Raw genomic sequence first — 18500 nt, forward strand, 5'->3', positions numbered from 1 at the left:
GGAAACGATTGGCCAAGCTATTCAGCAGGAGGGCTCTCCTGTACTCCCTGGATGTCCTTAGGGACTTCTATAGAATTGATGGGAAGATGGTGAGCTCGGATGAGGAGAGCGATGATGATCATCCTTAGGCTCAGTAGGCGACTATTGAGGAGTGCCTGCTGGTATAGAGGTACTTTCACCATTCTTCCCAAACGCTGCCCTGACCTTGGTTAGGAGAATTCCCAGAACCCCCACCGTTGAACGAAACCCCTGGCTTCGGCGAGGAGATCCAGTTAGACCTATGGTCTAATGGGGCAGTATGATGGTAGAAGCGCCTCTAAGTTAATCTTGGAGGTAGCGCCATCGGTGAGCCATACTGCTTTGAACGAAGCCCTGACTTCGGTTAGGAGAAAAGGACCATGGTTAACTGTAAATAGTTAAAGAAGGTTCGGTTTGGGTTCCATGAAGGTTCGGTTTGATTTTCATGAAGGTTCGGTTTGGTTTGCATTAACAAATCCAGGGTTGTGGGTTCGATTCCCACGGGGGGGCCAGTATGAAAATAAAAAAGAATAATGTATGCACTAACTGTAAGTCGCTCTGGATAAGAGCGTCTGCTAAATGACGTAAATGTAAATACATTGATTTGCATTTTAATGAGGGAAATAAGTATTTGACCCCTCTGCAAAACATGACTTAGTACTTGGTGGCAAAACCCTTGTTGGCAATCACAGAGGTCAGACGTTTCTTGTAGTTGGCCACCAGGTTTGCACACATCTCAGGAGGGATTTTGTCCCACTCCTCTTTGCAGATCTTCTCCAAGTCATTAAGGTTTCGAGGCTGACGTTTGGCAACTCGAACCTTTAGCTCACTCCACAGATTTTCTATGGGATTAAGGTCTGGAGACTGGCTAGGCCACTCCAGGACCTTAATGTGCTTCTTCTTGAGCCACTCCTTTGTTGCCTTGGCCGTGTGTTTTGGGTCATTGTCATGCTGGAATACCCATCCACGACCCATTTTCAATGCCCTGGCTGAGGGAAGGAGGTTCTCACCCAAGATTTGACGGTACATGGCCCCGTCCATCGTCCCTTTGATGCGGTGAAGTTGTCCTGTCCCCTTAGCAGAAAAACACCCCCAAAGCATAATGTTTCCACCTCCATCTTTGACAGTGGGGATGGTGTTCTTGGGGTCATAGGCAGCATTCCTCCTCCTCCAAACACGGCGAGTTGAGTTGATGCCAAAGAGCTCGATTTTGGTCTCATCTGACCACAATACTTTCACCCAGTTCTCCTCTGAATCATTCAGATGTTCATTGGCAAACTTCAGAAGGGCCTGTATATGTGCTTTCTTGAGCAGGTGGACCTTGCGGGCGCTGCAGGATTTCAGTCCTTCACGGCATAGTGTGTTACCAATTGTTTTCTTGGTGACTATGGTCCCAGTTGCCTTGAAATCATTGACAAGATCCTCCTGTGTAGTTCTGAGCTGATTCCTCACCGTTCTCATGATCATTGCAACTCCACGAGGTGAGATCTTACATGGAGCCCCAGGCCGAGGGAGATTGACCGTTATTTTGTGTTTCTTCCATTTGCGAATAATCGCACCAACTTTGACAAGCTTGAGTGAAATATATTCACAAACATATATACAAGTAGGAGAAAAGCAGCACTGATCAGATCGTACTTATATATATTTTTGTAAATATTTTTTGTGAATAATTCACTCAAGTTTATCTGCATTATACTGCCTGCCTTTTTGATGTAAAAAAAAAAAATGTTGTTTCCATACCTCGTCAGGCAGGCCTCTAAAAAGGCGACATGCTTGCCTGGACGCACAATGGGTAAACTATGAACATCGAACCATAGGTCTAATGATAAATCACCATAAATTAGTAGCCTGTTGTTATTGTGTTATACATACACTCTGCAATGGCTGTTATGAGCTGATTTGAGCTGCATCCTGTGTTGCAGGTGTGTCAGTTTCCTTTCTGCCCAGTAGGTGGGACTTGATGCTTGGAGCATGGACCTCGCTCTCTCTCCCGTCACTGTTTCCAACGCGCTATCCCTCTGAATCTTGGAGCAGTGCTAAAACAACCTGGAACTAACAGCTAACGGCAGCCTGAATACAGGGTAACCTATACAATGCAGCCTAGAGAGGAGGACAAGCCTGGAGTATTGATTTTTGAACTATTTCTAATTTGACGGAGTATTTTTTATTCTTCTTCGTTCTCGTCTATAAAATAGATGGACATTACCGCATTTGTGTCAATTTGACATACCTCCATACATTCACTCGCCCGCGCGCACACACCACACAATTGCATAGTCAGACGGGCTCCGGCTAGGAGATTCAAAAACGCTCAAGGATATTATCCCCAAAAACTTTCAATCATGGATTTATTTTTTATTCCACCACGAATTTGCTGGTGGAGGGTATTGTTTGTTTTGAGCATCTTTCAGGACTACTTGAGCAATATGCTGGACTGCCCGCCAACCTGCAGCTGCTCTCCAACTGAGATCTATTGCAATAAGTCTGACAATGGGAAATTCTTTCCTCTGCTTGCACTGCAAGATACTGGGAACAATGGAAATAACAGCATCGAAGATCTGTTCAAGAACATCACCTCAATGTAAGTATGTATGCCCACTGTAGGCTATGGTGCATCACATGTTGAGCCCATGTGAATCACAACTGTCCCTGTATTTTATTTCTTTTACTTCCGCCGCACCTCCTTAGGTGATATATTCAAGAATGCAAACCTGTGTCTAACTGGTCAGAGATTCAGCTGAGTCTAACATATTTAGTAGCTAGAAATCCCTTTCACACGACGTCGTTAGCGTTATAGCCGCGGAATACATTAACCCTGCAAAGCTTGTCCTTCAGCCACAAGTATAATGCGATTTTAAAAAAATCGAATTCAATGTAATTGTCCAAATAGACCTGTTGGTGCATTGGCCCTCATATACCCCAAACACCGAAATAATGCTCAAGAGAGGTGCGTTTGCCTCTTTTTTAACTGCTTTGCATTCATGTCAGGGACTCAAAGAATTGATAACGTTTGCAAACGTCTGAAAAGGTGCTCTGTACTTACTGAAATAATTAAACCAAGAGAAAGAAAGATAGATTTTTTTCGATCCGCTCTCCAGGTGTAGCCGCGTCATTTTTTATTATAAGGCTACTTGATCATAAAATAATTAAACATTTTAGTCCACACACTACAATTACGCTACCTCTAAATAATCGTCGATACTTAGATTTGGTTGCCACCCTGTTAAGTTTGTTATCAGCCCGGTAGATTTAGTTCTGATTGGATGGTCCTATTTTTTAACCATGTCACTCACTCATATCAGTGGCTATTCTGATGAAGTGCCTGCATATTGATAACATAAAACGGCTATTTAAGCCTGTTTGGAAAATGTCCTTGACAGAAGGTTTCCCCTCTTATATTCCCAATGGAAAGCATTTTTGGACTCTATAAGTAACGTGTTCGTAAAAATAGAGCACGGACACTGTTGACATACTTCCCTTTATAAGGCTTTTCTTTTAGAAATAAAATGCAATTAGTTCTGGAGAAGAACCATCTCCCCCACCGCTCCTAGCTCTTTCAGCTGGAATTTTAAGCCATTTAGGACTCTGACTCATAGCATGGTGAATTTGGATTTCACCCGTTTTATATTCACCTCTAAATGATTCGAAAAGAAAACAGAAGAATAGTAGTTTGAGAAACGAAAGAAACAATGTAATCAATATCAATATATGAAGAGATTTTGGATCCGAGTTACATCGCGAGCTGAAGATAAATATTTTGGTTGAACAAACAAAAACCAATTCATTATTGATTCTTTGTTGAGATTTGCCAAGGACGAGGGTGCCATGACAACCTCTCTGCTTTGCACTGAATCCACTCAATTTCCATAGCCTGATAAGTGATGATTTGCCTAGTGCTTAGGATGTAGACCCCATCCGTGGGCCAAACACACGCATAATTACAACGATCTAATTCTAACAAAACTGCCTGGTTATAAATCGCTAAGCACACTATACAACAAGCACACAAGCACCAGTCAGTTTGTCTTGACTTTGTAGGTGTAATCATTTTAGTGTGCTTGCTTCCTCCACATCCCCCACAAGGCCACTAGAGGGGCTGCTGGTTGTTCTTTTACAGAGATGACAACTCTCGGGCATTCGATAGAGCGACACGATTGCAAACGTTATTTTGTGTAGCCCACCAGCTTTATCAGAATGTTGGAATTCATTATTCTCTTTTCATGGCGTGATTTCTGTTGAGCGCTGTCGCAGAGAACAGCATCTTATGGCTTCTGCTGTTATGTGTGTAGGAATCATTCAGCACCCCCTATCACTGGACAGCTCCCACACACTAACTTGGGTTGGGAGCGGACCGTGTAGGCGTGAAGAGAATCTGCAGTCTTGAAATGGAGAAGTTGTTACAGCACATACACCATAGATTGTATACACCGATGCGATATCAGAGTAGACCTAAGGATTTCCTTGAATATACCATGACCTTGAACTAATTGTAAATTTGAACGCTGTCGGCCTCATTTATAGCTACATTTGTCTCATGGCACAGATGTTCAGAGTTCAAATTTCTAAAATTCATCAATTCTGTCAGGAATTGTGTAACAGAATATTCACTCAAATGTCTTTGGAAGGGTGTGTGTATTGTAATTGTCGAATGATGCAGCCTACCTCAAATATAGGATATTATTCCACTTCAATTGAATCGAAGTGTATGCTTATGTATGTAATGCTTTAAATGTCATATTGTACCAAAACATCATAGATGCCATGTTATTATGTTTGAGAAAGAATGGTCTGCACAGCTAAATCCATGAGTTTTTGCTTCTGACAGGCAGTAGGCCTAGGCTTTAATGGATTACTTTGTTGGCAGTATTATTTCCCCCTGAAAATGGCAGGCTAGTATGCCATGAGGGGTATCATCCAGGGGCATGGTAATGTCATACTCTGTTTGGGGTGTTCTGTGTGACCAAGCTTTCTTCTTTGTTAGGCTTACTGGACCATGTTTGAAAAAGCTAATCCTTATGGACATTTCTCTGAAACCAAGTGTGTTTGAAATGGATTAGGCTGGGTTGTTTTGCTGCATAGACAATGAGAAGGAAATTATTTTCTTTGAGAGGCACATTTGTTTTAAGACTCGAGCAGCCTCACTCTTTGACCAGTCTTCAATGTTCACATTCACAATACAACAGGTGGATGCATGATACAGCCATATAGCCGTATGAATTGCAGTCACCCTGTTCCCTATAGAGGAGGTGGCAAATACACGGTTTTGGCCTTTTGCTGTCATAGCCATGCTGTTGGCTTTCAATTTGTGCTGCTCTTTTAAGACAAAGTCCTTCCTATCACGGTGCTATCAGTAATTATAGGGAAAGCACATCTACTGCCAACCCAAATGGCAACACATAGCGCTTTTTGTGCAGTCTCAAAAATGTTATATTTCCTATTTGCTTTCATTACTCCTGCTCAAGGTTGTGTGTGTGTGTGTGTGTGTGATTATCTGTCAGTTTACCTCACCTCATATTTGTCCTCTGTGTATACTTTGTCTATTTGGTACCCTAAGAAGAGACTATTTGTTTTCATCAAGAGTATCCATTAAGCTAATGGTATTTTCTCTGTACTTAGTAAGGCTGTTCTCTGTAGAAGGCAGTTTTCTGTGCATTTAAAAATAATAATGGAATTCAGAGGCCATGGTCAGCTTATTTTAACCGAAAACCACTAGCACACTACGTTGATGGCTTGGAAGGTTACTTGAGCATTATATATACTACATATACAAATGTATGTGGAACCCCTTCGGCTATATCAGCCACACCCGTTGCTGACAGGTGTATAAAATTGAGCACACAGCCATTCAATCTCCATAGAAAAACATTGGCAGTAGTATGGCCTTACTGAAGAGTTCGGTGACTTTCAACGTGGCACTGTCATAGGATGCCACCTTTCCAACAAGTCAGTTCGTCAAATTTCTGCCCTGCTAGAGCTGCCCCGGTCAACTGTAAGTGCTGTTATTGTGAAGTGGAAACGTCTAGGAGTAACAACGGCTCAGCTGCGAAGTGGTAGGCTACACAAGCTCACAGAACGGGACTGCTGAATGCTGATGTGAGTAGTGCGTAAAACTCGTCTGTCCTCGGTTGCAACACTCACTACTGAGTTCCAAACTGCCTCTGGAAGCAACGTCAGCACAATAACTGTTTGTCGGGAGCTTCATGAAATGGGTTTCCATGGCAGAGCAGCCGCACATAAGCCTAAGATCACCATGCACAATGCCAAACGTCATCTGGAGTGGTGTAAAGCTCGCCGCCATTGGACTCTGGAGCAGTGGAAACGCGTTCTCTGGAGTGATATCCACGCTTCTCTATCTGGCAGTCCGACCGACGAATCTGGGTTTGGTGGATGCCACAAGATCGCTACCTGCCCCAATGCATAGTGGCAACTGTAAAGTTTGGTGGAGGAGGAATAATGGTCTGGGGCTGTTTTTCAAGGTTCGGGCTAGGCAATTTAGTTCCAGTGAAGGGAAATCTTAACGCTACAGCATACAATGACATTCTAGACAATTCTGTGCTTCCAACTTTGTGGCAACAGTTTGGGGAAGGCCCTTTCCTGTTTCAGCATGACAATTCCCACGTGCACAAATCGAGGTCCATACAAAAATGGTTTGTTGAGATTATTGTGGAAGAACTTGACTGGCCTGCACAGAGCCCTGGCCTCAACCCCATCGAACACCTTTGGGATTAATTGGAACGCCGACTGCGAGCCACGCCTATTCGCCCAACATCACTGCCGACCTCACTAATGCTCTTGTGGCTGAATGGAAGCAAGTCCCGGCAGCAACGTTCCAACATCTAGTGGAAAACCTTCCCAGAAGAGTGGAGGCTGTTATAGCAGCAAAGGGGTGACCAACTCCATATTAATGCCCATGATTTTGGAATGAAATGTTCGACGAGCGGTGTCCACATACTTTTGGTCCTGTAGTGTATGTTGAGCCATTTGCTATCTCTCCACGGTCTCTCAGATAGCTTACACTTAAGAGAGTGGGAGTTAGCCTGCACATGTTCACTGAAACTTGGGCAAGCTATGAAAAGGAGGCTATATCTGTGAGTGACCTCACTCCTCCCACAACTCCCTGCTCTGCCTCAGAGAAAGATGGAGGGCCTCTTCTAAACCAGAGCTCATTAATGACACAGTTGAGTACAAAGTACAGTACATGGAGTACATCTGCGTACAGACTGACAGATGGAAGGACTGTCAGAGTGTTTTCACACATCTTTATTCAACAGAATTTAAAACGATTGAGGCATACAATATATGTGAGAAAGAGGAGAGGGTGACTGCCATTTTGGAGTGCATATTTTATGATTACTGTTGCATGTGGAAGTGTAATCTGTGTAAGGTCCCTTTAAAGGCAGAGTGTACCAGTGGACCCATGCCCGCCCCTTACCTGGTGAAAATATGGTTTATCATGGTTTATGGTTTAGAGATGGCTTATCATCTATGGTTTATCATTTATCATAATTTATCATAATTTATCAACTTACATAATAAGTGATCGCCAGGTGGGTTATTTCTGCTCAAGTACAACTGTGGACCCTGACTGGTCCGTATCTCTGTGGACAGATCTTTAAACCAACCGGGTATCTATCTGCTGAGGTCCGCTTTACGAGATCTGAGAGCTGGATCTGGGAAATAAACGGTCATCAAATGGCATACAAACATCTTTAGCTTCAGCTTTGCTTCCAGATCTATAGTTACTGCTAGGCTATCTATGATCCTGAGCTGTTTTCTGAGGATTGGCCTCACAGTGATCTGTGCTGGAGCTAACTCACTGGCGGCACCTTACCAGTCATGCAGAAACCCAACCGAGTACTCCATCAAATGTCACTTTATCAGTTGACAAGATCAAGTCAGAAATCACAGCGTACTTGAAATGTTTTGAATCTGGAGGCGTTTAGCTTTTCCATGGCATAGCAGCAGCACACTGTGAATAGCATAATGTGCATCGAGGTGATGATGACTGAGAAAGATATAGTATACAGTGAGGGAAAAAAATATTTGATCCCCTGCTGATTTTGTACGTTTGCCCACTGACAAAGAAATGATCAGTCTATAATTTTAATGGTAGGTTTATTTGAACAGTGAGAGACAGAATAACAACAAAAAAATCCAGAAAAACGCATGTCAAAAATTTTATTAATTGATTTGCATTTTAATGAGGGAAATAAGTATTTGACCACTCTGCAAAACATGACTAATACTTGGTGGCAAAACCCTTGTTGGCAATCACAGAGGTCAGACGTTTCTTGTAGTTGGCCACCAGGTTTGCACACATCTCAGGAGGGATTTTGTCCCACTCCTCTTTGCAGATCTTCTCCAAGTCATTAAGGTTTCGAGCCTGACGTTTGGCAACTCGAACCTTCAGCTCCCTCCACAGATTTTCTATGGGATTAAGGTCTGGAGACTGGCTAGGCTACTCCAGGACCTTAATGTGCTTCTTCTTGAGCCACTCCTTTGTTGCCTTGGCCGTGTGTTTTGGGTCATTGTCATGCTGGAATACCCATCCACGACCCATTTTCAATGCCCTGGCTGAGGGAAGGAGGTTCTCACCCAAGATTTGACGGTACATGTCCCCGTCCATCATCCCTTTGATGCAGTGAAGTTGTCCTGTCCCCTTAGCAGAAAAACACCACCAAAGCATAATGTTTCCACCTCCATGTTTGACGGTGGGGATGGTGTTCTTGGGGTCATAGGCAGCATTCCTCCTCCTCCAAACACGGCGAGTTGAGTTGATGCCAAAGAGCTCGATTTTGGTCTCATCTGACCACAACACTTTCACCCAGTTCTCCTCTGAATCATTCAGATGTTCATTGGCAAACTTCAGACGGGCCTGTATATGTGCTTTCTTGAGCAGGGGGACCTTGCGGGCTCTGCAGGATTTCAGTCCTTCACGGCGTAGTGTGTTACCAATTGTTTTCTTGATGACTATGGTCCCAGCTTCCTTGAGATCATTGACAAGATCCTCCCGTGTAGTTCTAGGCTGATTCCTCACCGTTCTCATGATCATTGCAACTCCATGAGGTGAGATCTTGCATGGAGCCCCAGGCCGAGAGAGATTGACAGTCCTTTTGTGTTTCTTCCATTTGCGAATAATCGCACCAACTGTTGTCACCTTCTCACCAAGCTGCTTGGCAATGGTCTTGTAGCCCATTCCAGCCTTGTGTAGGTCTACAATCTTGTCCTTGACATCCTTGGAGAGCTCTTTGGTCTTGGCTATGGTGGAGAGTTTGGAATCTGATTGATTGATTGATTGCTTCTGTGGACAGGTGTCTTTTATACAGGTAACAAGATGAGATTAGGAGCACTCCCTTTAAGAGTGTGCTCCTAATCTCAGCTTGTTACCTGTATAATAATAATAATAATAATATGCCATTTAGCAGACGCTTTTATCCAAAGCGACTTACAGTCATGCGTGCATACATTATTCGTTTTTTGTGTATGGGTGGTCCCGGGGATCGAACCCACTACCTTAGCGTTACAAGCGCCGTGCTCTACCAGCTGAGCTACAGGGAGCCAGAAATCTTTCTGATTGAGAGGGGGTCAAATACCTTTTTCCCTCATTAAAATGCAATTCAATTAATAACATTTTTGACAAGCGTTTTTCTGGATTATTTTTTTGTTATTCTGTCTCTCACTGTTCAAATAAACCTACCATTAAAATTATAGACTGATCATTTCTTTGTCAGTGGGCAAACGTTCAAAATCGTCAGGGGATCAAATACTTTTTTCCCTCACTGTATATAGTCCAATTAATTTTGTGTTTAAATACCACATTATATAAAAATACTAAACATAATGCTATGATGAATGTGGCATGCTCCTAATCCTTTTTTTGGACATTGGGTAAACATGAAAACATCACAGTAAAGTACAGTAGGTTGGTTATATACTGTAGCATAGCCTTTAGTAAATCAAATGTGATGATTTTAAGACAACTTACTTTGTCCATTCATGTTGGGGTTGAAACAGTTGCTACTGTCTTTGGAGTTTTCCAACTAGGACAGTGATTGGTCAGTCCAACGACTCCCTCTGATAACATTGATGGATTGAAAAGCTTTTTGGTCACCATTACTACTGTGATTGAAATATACCTGCATGCATGACCGACCCTTCATATTACCCATTATGATTTCCAATAGCATTAGCTACCATTCTTTTTAAATTGATAACAGAAAGCATACTCCCTCTTGTCATGTTGTCCACCCCTAGTGAAAAGGAATTATGGATTTGACTAGGGCCATTTTGCTACTGTCCCCTTTGTGGTACCAACCGTGTGTGTGACCCCTAATATACATTATGCAGAGGGCAGCCCTGTTTTTGAAATAGCTAATGGCACAGATCAATTGCAGATGGTCAGTGATGGCCTGATATTATAGACCCATATACTGTATGTCTGTACATGTTTATGTGACAACTGACAAGTCAAGATCCAACAAATCAATATCACCGGAAACTATCCTATTGTTTGTGTGATATTTGGAGGGATGGAATAGTTAGGATGTATGTTATGTTATATGGTATTAATCTTTGAGATCCTTTCTCCCCCAACGTCTTTCTCAGTTTGGAATATCCATTTATATGAAATTGTTCAGAATACAATACATGATGGACAGGTCATGTGTATGTGTAACAGTGCTACTGTACATCGTGCTTACTGAACTTTTGCAATTATTGTTCTCTCAATTCACAGAATGCATATGCACTGTATTGAGTCCCTGAGTCAATTCTTTCAACTATTTGTCTCTCTATACACGGAATGCATGCATTGAGTCCCTGTTTCATTGTTTTTGCATTCCTGCCTGTTTATTAACATGATCAATGTCAGTCTCATTTAACTCTCTGGCCTCAGTGGTATGTGCATCATATGCCAGCTGCCATTCCCTGATCTATTGTAAAGAATAAATGCACACACAGTCTGTGACATTGCATCTGATGGCTTAAACATATTGTAATATAATATAGTATAGAGTTTGAATCAGCAGCATGAACAAAAATGTAAACGCAACATGCAACAATTTCAACGATTTTACTGAGTTACAGTTCATATAAGGAAATCAGTCAATTGAACTAAATTCATTAGGCCCTAATCCATGGATTTCACATGACTGGGCAGGGGCGCAGCCACATGGGAGACTGGCCCAACCACTGTGGAGCAAGGCCCAGCCAATCAGATTGAGTTTTTCCCCACAAAAGAGCTTTAGTACAGACAGAAATACTCCTCAGTTTCATCAGCTGTCTGGGTGGCTGGTCTCAGACGATCCCGCAGGTTAAGAAAAAGGATGTGGAGTTCCTGGGCTGGTGTGGTTACACGTGATCTGTGGTTGTGAGACCGGTTGGACGTGCTGCCAAATTCTCTAAAACAATGTTTGAGGAGGCTTATGGTAGAGAAATGAACATTCAATTCTCTGGTAAAAGTCCTGGTGGACATTCCTTCAGTCAGCATGCCAATTGCACGCTCCCTCAAAACTTGAGACATCTGTGACATTGTGTTCTGTGAGAAAACTGCACATTTTAGAGTGGCCTTTTATTGTCCCCAGAACAAGGTGCACCTGTGTAATGATCATGCTGTTTAATCAGCTTCTTTATATGCCACACCTGTCAGGTGGATGGATTATCTTGGCAAAGGAGAAATGCTCACTAACAGGAATGTAAACCAATTTGAGAACAACATTTGAGATAAATAAGCTTTTTGTGCCTATGGAAAAGTTCTGGGATCTTTTATTTCAGCTCATGAAACATGGGACCAACACTTTACATGTTGTGTTTATATTTTTGTTCAGTTTATATAAATAGCACTGAAAGACTGTGTGTGTGTGTGTGTGTGTGTGTGTGTGTTTGTGCCAGACAACTAACTCCCCTGCTGAGATGATGAGCAAATCACAAAACGCTCTGCCAGCCCCTTGTCTTCGACTGAGACCTCTTGTATACGTTACCGGTTCCTACGTTACCAGTTCCTATGACTAGAGATGTAAAGACTATTAATAAAATGATGGAGAATAGATTAACTACCTACTGTAACACTGGGTAAAATCAGTGTCATAATGGATATATGCATGGGATTTATCTATGTATTGTTGTCCTCAGAGATGGTATGTACCTTCATGTTGTTTGTTAAACTAAAGATTTACAATCTGTGGTTGGTTGTTTAAATCTGGCCTTATTCAATTCTTGTTACACTGTAGATGAGTGGGTAACAATACTGGCACTCCTCTCTGCCATCGAGCCATCTATAAACAGTGGCTGCTCTCTGTGCTCTGTTCTCTGTGAGGAGCCTCAGCCTGCCTTTCAAACAATGTCTCCAGACCACTTTGAAATATTGATCAATCCACCCTTTCTCTCCCCCTAAAACACTGTATATCTTCTGCTGCCACTCACTGATTATTTTTACAAAGACATACACTATATATATTTCCAGTATTTCATCATGTGACAGCTTTAGTAATATGTTGTTCATGTGACTTATGTGGGGGGAAAACAAATTCGAATTATGGATGCACTTTTGTCTCTCTGGTTCCTAATAGAAAATTATGATATGGGAATCTAATGCAATAACAATGATACTGAAAATGTGTGATCTAATTCTCAGAAAAAGTATTGTGGTGATTGAAACAATGTTTCAATCATTTATATGAATGAAGTAATTCATTTTTTCTTGAGTTTTCAGTTCGTTATGCAGTTTCAGTCCCTCCCAATATTTCTCTCCCCCCTCTCTCTCTTTCTCTCTCTCCCACTCTCTCTCTCCTCCCTCTCTCTCTCCCGCTCTCTCTGCCCCCCCCCCTTCTCTCTCTCCTGGTTTTTGCTTATATTTTATTCATTGCAGGGCCAATGAAGCGCCTGATAGACTGTAGAGCACAGTGGATGATCCTGAGCAGTTCATTTCTTGGTTTAGTTGGCAGCTGGCAGATGTACGGTGGCACAGCCTTCATTCTGCATGCTATCCCCAGACCTATGGCGCTAAACATGTTTGAACACATCCCTGAAATGACCTCCTCGCTGACCTGTATTCTTCAACACTATACAGAGGTAGAAAAATAGGACACCTTCCAGGACACTGCAGTAGTTAGGGCAGTTCTAATGGTGTATGTTTATCTCTGTAAAAAGTGTCCTTATGAAGTGACCTCCCAAAAGTATTAAGGCACTTTATGATTGAACCTTTAGAGTGTGCTAAGATCAATGACAACTGCTTTCTTATGGCATCTGTTTGAACCTGAAGCAGTAAGGCAGCAGTGCCTGTGCTGTGCTGGGTGGATATCTGTGCAGACAGCCCCCAGGCTCTGTAACACTCATTGATATGCAGCAAGAGCCAGTGGAATATCTCAGGGGGTGGGAAGCACCTGCTCAGCTCACACCTTCTACTTGTTCCTCACTTTCACTTTGTACTTCACATTGTGGCGGGGGGACTTCCAAGGAAGCTTTGTCTCTCTCTTAGGAATGCTGGAGTGGCTTTAGCTATACATTTGTGGGCTGCTGGTATAGATTGAGATAGAACTGGTACTTTTAGACATATGTTAGGGCATATTACTGTAGGCAGAAGTCTCTGACATTTTATTTAAAAGTTTGGGAAAGGAAATATACTTGTAGTAGTACAACAGTTTTCCCTGCGGTTTGATAGCCATAAACAATATTATGGATTTGAATATGATAAAGGTATGCACTGCTTTCCCCCACTATTGTATATATAACATATATTTCAGTGTTTATCCCCAGCCTCAGTTCTAAAAGAGTCTGCTAAGCTGTTGTTCATGTTAATGAAAGGTTTTCTAGCTGTCAGACCGGTGTCTTGACCCCCATTTCTGTTATTGAAACCATTTTGGGCTGGTGGTCAAGAGAATGGCTAAGGTCCAAGGATGGGATGTTTCATAGCCCAGATGATATTAGGAGCACGTAAACAGCTATCTCACCATGACAGAAAGAGACCAGGAAGTCATTCTGGTGAGTTAGTTTCTATTGATCCAACTCCAAAGTTCCCATGGCCGTATTAAAACGTAACCAGTGCCTTGACAAATCAGCAGGGCAGCCTACTAGATCTGTGTACAGCTAGAACAGTCACGACAGCCTTCCTTGTTGCCTCACCTTCTATCCAGTGTAAACAACTGTGCGTTGACTGGCGCTAGCGAGCAGAGCGCTGCTTCTCTCTCTCAGGCGAGACTGGGGCCCGGAAAGTAAAGGCCACACAGAGGGTGTGGGTGGAGTGAGTGGAGAGTGTTCCCAGACAACGTGACATGGGTTTTAATGAGTCTGGAGAAGCTTCATGTCCTCTGCATGAATAAAGAGCTCCTTCACCAGCCCCTTCCCCGCCCCTCGACCACTCTCTCCAACCCACTCATCTAAACAGGAAGGAGAGTGAGGCACACATCAAACAGAAATCTAGTGAATAATAGCAAACACTTCTTTACCAACTAGGTATCTTATTTGTTCTCATTAACATAATAATTGTGGTATTTCAGTGATGAGAATACACATCTAGTATAGTTTGAGATATGATTCAGAGAGCTGTCCTCAGTACTGCGGTTTATTTACTATTTATGTTTTCTCTGATTTGCTTCACTGTTTGTTCCTGTCAATTAGTCTCACTAAGTATTTCCTGTTCAGTGCATTTGTTGTTGTAGTAGCATTCTTAGAGTAATGGTGGTTGTTCAGCTCTTTTAGCCTGCTCTCAGCCTGCAAAACAACCTGTCTGGTACTGTTAGCCAGACCACAGCATTTCCTGTGTAGTTTGCTAACATCTCAATGTGAAGTTGTGTTTTCGGTAACATTTTACTTGACACCCAGCGTCATAACACGTTATGACACGGTCATAACCATGTCATAACCATGTCATAACAACTGACATAACTTGCCATAACCTGTCATAATATGGTCATAACACTGTCATGACCCATATATTTATACCTGTTGTGACATATATTGCGTTATTTTATGGCTGGTTATGACACCTACATAAGAGTGTCAAAACCCACATTTATTAAAATGTGTTTTTTCCCTGCCAAGAAGTTTCCTTTCGTTTGAAATTTTGTTTCTTAAGTCCTTTGTTGTTGTTGTAATGAATTCTTTACAATCATGTTTTTTTCATCATATTTTAAAGAACTTGTATAAAATACACTTTATGACACTGTCAAGAAGCATTATGACCATCATAATGCCAGATAGGCCTATCACATACATGCCCTTATATCAGTCATCAGTCAAAAATAGTGTGTCTTGTCCTGCTCCTGAAATCTGCTCCTGCATTCATCTCAGTCATCCGCAGCAGAGCATTGGGGTAGGTAATTGTCTGACATCAATGTGTGCGCAATTACAATAATAATTTAACATAGTCAATACATTTAAAAAAAAAAAAATTAAACATACTGTTGACACATAGGTTATGGTGTAATGGAATGTTTTGCCTTGTGTGGTAGGTTTTGTGGGTTTTGACACTGTTTTGTAGGTGTCATAACCAGCCATAAAATAATACTGTGGTAGGTTTTGTGGGTTTTTACACTCTTATGTAGGTGTCATAACCAGCCATAAAATAACTACCGTGGTAGGTTTTGTGGGTTTTTACACTCTTATGTAGGTGTCATAACCAGCCATAAAATAACGCAATAACTTGTCACAATTTAAAAAAATATATTTATCTTATCCAGAGCGACTTACAGTTAGTGAGTGCATACATTATTTTATTTTTTCATACTGGCCCCCCGTGGGAATCGAACCCACAACCCTGGCGTTGCAAATGCCATGCTCTACCAACTGAGCTACATCCCTGCCGGTCATTCCCTCCCCTACCCTGGACGACGCTGGGCCAATTGTGCACCGCCCCATGGGTCTCCTGGTCGCGGCCGGCTACGACAGAGCCTGGATTCGAACCAGGATCTCTAGCGATGCAGTGCCTTAGACCACTGCGCCACTCGGGAGGTCTAAATATACTGTACATGTCATGACAGTGTTTAACAGGTTTAACATAGTATAACAGGTTATGACAAGTTATGTCAGCTGTTATAACATATTATGACATGTTATGACCGTGTCATAATGTGTTATGACGCTGGGTGTCAAGTAAAGTGTTACCATGTTTTCTTTAGATTTGTCTCATTTCATTTAGCTACATTACCTCTCTTTCAAAAGGACCTTAATGTGCTGTATGTGTGACCACAGCTGGTGTCACTGTCGACAATCAGCAAGCCGTTCTGTACTTGTTTCCCTGCTTTGAAAAGTTTGAAAGGTGTTTGTTCAGCTGCTCTCATTTGCGAGTCTGAGTTTTATCTTTGCAATATTCATAACTCTGTTGTCTGTTTGTAGAGTGGTTTTCCCAAGGTATTTTTTTACTTCTTCCAATTTTACTGTTATGTCAAGTCATTAAGTGACGATTTAGAATTATTTAAGAGTAATTTACCTTAATTAAGGTTTTAAAATTGATATGGGTTCAGCACATCAACAATGAATATTTAGTTCAAGTTCACTCATCACAAATTCATTGGGAATCTTATTTTAATTAATTCATAATTGCTTTGGAAACTCGGAGAGCTCTGTACTGTTACCGTTTCCCAAATAATTACAACTGTCACCCAATGGGATGTTTGAAACGGGTAAGCCTAATTGGATTGCAATTTAAATTACTTTTAAAATGTTTCAAACCCCAAAAATACAATATATTACATTTAAGAGTAGTGATTATATTTCAGACTGTGAGTCATTATAATGCAATAACAGTCACAGCACAAGTAACGTTACACTAGGCTCTCATTATTCTATATGACTGTTAATGAATGCAAATGAAAGGATTTCCTATTACATTTTGTTTAGGTTTCCTCCATTCCCCTGTAACAGGTTTCACCAAGTAGAGGCACCATCTGTAGCCTAATATCATATCAAATGTGTGATCAGTTCAAAGTGCATTAAAATCTCTTTGGCTGAGGAGAGTCTGGATGTATGACTGACCGATAAAGCAATACATGAGAAAATTGAGGTTATGATGTAATCACACCTTTCTATTGGTCTATTGATTGGAGAGGGAGAGCACCCAGAGCCCCAGACCCCTTACGGCTTCTCCAAATTGCAAAGAAAGTCACCAATAATTTAAAGTTGGAATCCGTAGCGGTGAAACTGCCACGTCCGTTTGCGATATTACAACAACAAAGACGTTACTTCAAACAATGAACACTGTTTTATTTTCAGCAGACATCATTGCACGCATGATAGAACAGCAGAGTATGTACTACACTTTTTTTTACATCAACGCTGGAGCTCCTCTTCTCCGGCCAGTGGCGCTGTTTCCCCTAATGCAGATCTCAGCTTTAAAGATCACCTGGAAAGGGGCTAATCCAGATGGTAGTAGAAATTAATTGAAAACACTATAGTATCAGATCATGCTGAAGTGATTTATTATATATTTTCTGAACTGTGTGTGTGTGTGTGTGTGTGTGTGTGTGTGTGTGTGTGTGTGTGTGTGTGTCAGTGTGTCTCATCAGAGCCTCCACATAAAAAGAAAAATAGTGAAACATTAAAAAAGTTATCCTTTTCGATAAAGCGATACTAAATATATTCACGTCACCAAATAACTGATGAAAATACACAGTTTTGCAATGAATGGCTACAGTAGCTTCAACAGCACCCTCTAGGGTAGCACCATGGTGTAGCCATCCTCCTCTGGGTACATTGACTTCAATACAAAACCTAGGAGGCTCGTGGTTCTCACCCCCTTTCATAGACTTACACAGTAATTATGACGACTTCCGGAGGACATCTTTCAACCTATCAGAGCATTTGCAGCATTAACTAACATGTTGTCCACCCAATCAAAGGATCAGAGAATGAATCTAGTGCTGAAAGCTTAAACTACAGCTGCAGTGCATAAAATATGTTGAGTAGTTGACTATTTTTTGAAAATTTTTTAACAAATTCATTTAATCAAAGATTAAGGAGAAGCGGCATCAGAGAGAGAGAGAGAGAGAGAGTGAGAGAGAGAGAGTAGTCTACTCAACAACCTGACTCAAACAGAGAGGAATGCTATGTATGTTAACTAGCTGGCTAAGGCTATCCAACACTGCAATTCTTCCAATTCAGGGAAAGCTTTCATTTTTATTTTATTTATATTATTATTATTTTACCGGGGCCCGCCAGTGTAACTGCTAAACTGCTTGCTGTACACTGTACTGCATGATTGTACACATGGATTGGATTGTGGGTTTACTAATGCGTTAGTTCTAGTTTGTTGACTATAACGTTGATATGGTGACAACAATGTCGGCTGTGTAGCGGTTAGCGGTTATGGTTTGAAGGTTTGGCTTGGAGAAGTTTTTGCGCCTGGTCACAGACAGCTGTTGTGTTGTGCACTGAAGTCCACAAGTGAAGGGAAAAGGTGAGGAGGACAGCTAGCATGTGCTGTATGTGGCTGCTATGAAAGTGAACTGTGTGCGGGTGATCAGGGGTGTATTCATTCCTCCGATTCT

At 41.8% G+C, this 18500-nt stretch overlaps 1 protein-coding gene across 7 annotated transcripts in view; it reads left to right on the forward strand.

Annotated features, from left to right (window-relative positions):
* The first annotated feature begins 1991 nt into the window (after window positions 1–1991).
* Window positions 1992–18500, forward strand: part of LOC121531766 (NT-3 growth factor receptor) — a 271096-nt gene continuing 254587 nt past the window's right edge. For 5 of the 7 annotated variants that reach the window (XM_045227137.1, XM_045227139.1, XM_045227140.1 and 2 more), the window contains exon 1: window positions 1993–2602. In XM_045227137.1, the coding sequence (XP_045083072.1) occupies window positions 2364–2602 (239 nt within the window). In that variant the 5' untranslated portion in view covers window positions 1993–2363. Of the gene's footprint in view, window positions 2603–18500 lie in introns of all 7 variants that reach the window. The other 2 variants (XM_045227136.1, XM_045227138.1) reach the window with 1 other exon arrangement.

This window comes from Coregonus clupeaformis, chromosome 19 (genome assembly GCF_020615455.1).
Source record: "Coregonus clupeaformis isolate EN_2021a chromosome 19, ASM2061545v1, whole genome shotgun sequence".
Taxonomy (NCBI): domain Eukaryota; kingdom Metazoa; phylum Chordata; class Actinopteri; order Salmoniformes; family Salmonidae; genus Coregonus; species Coregonus clupeaformis.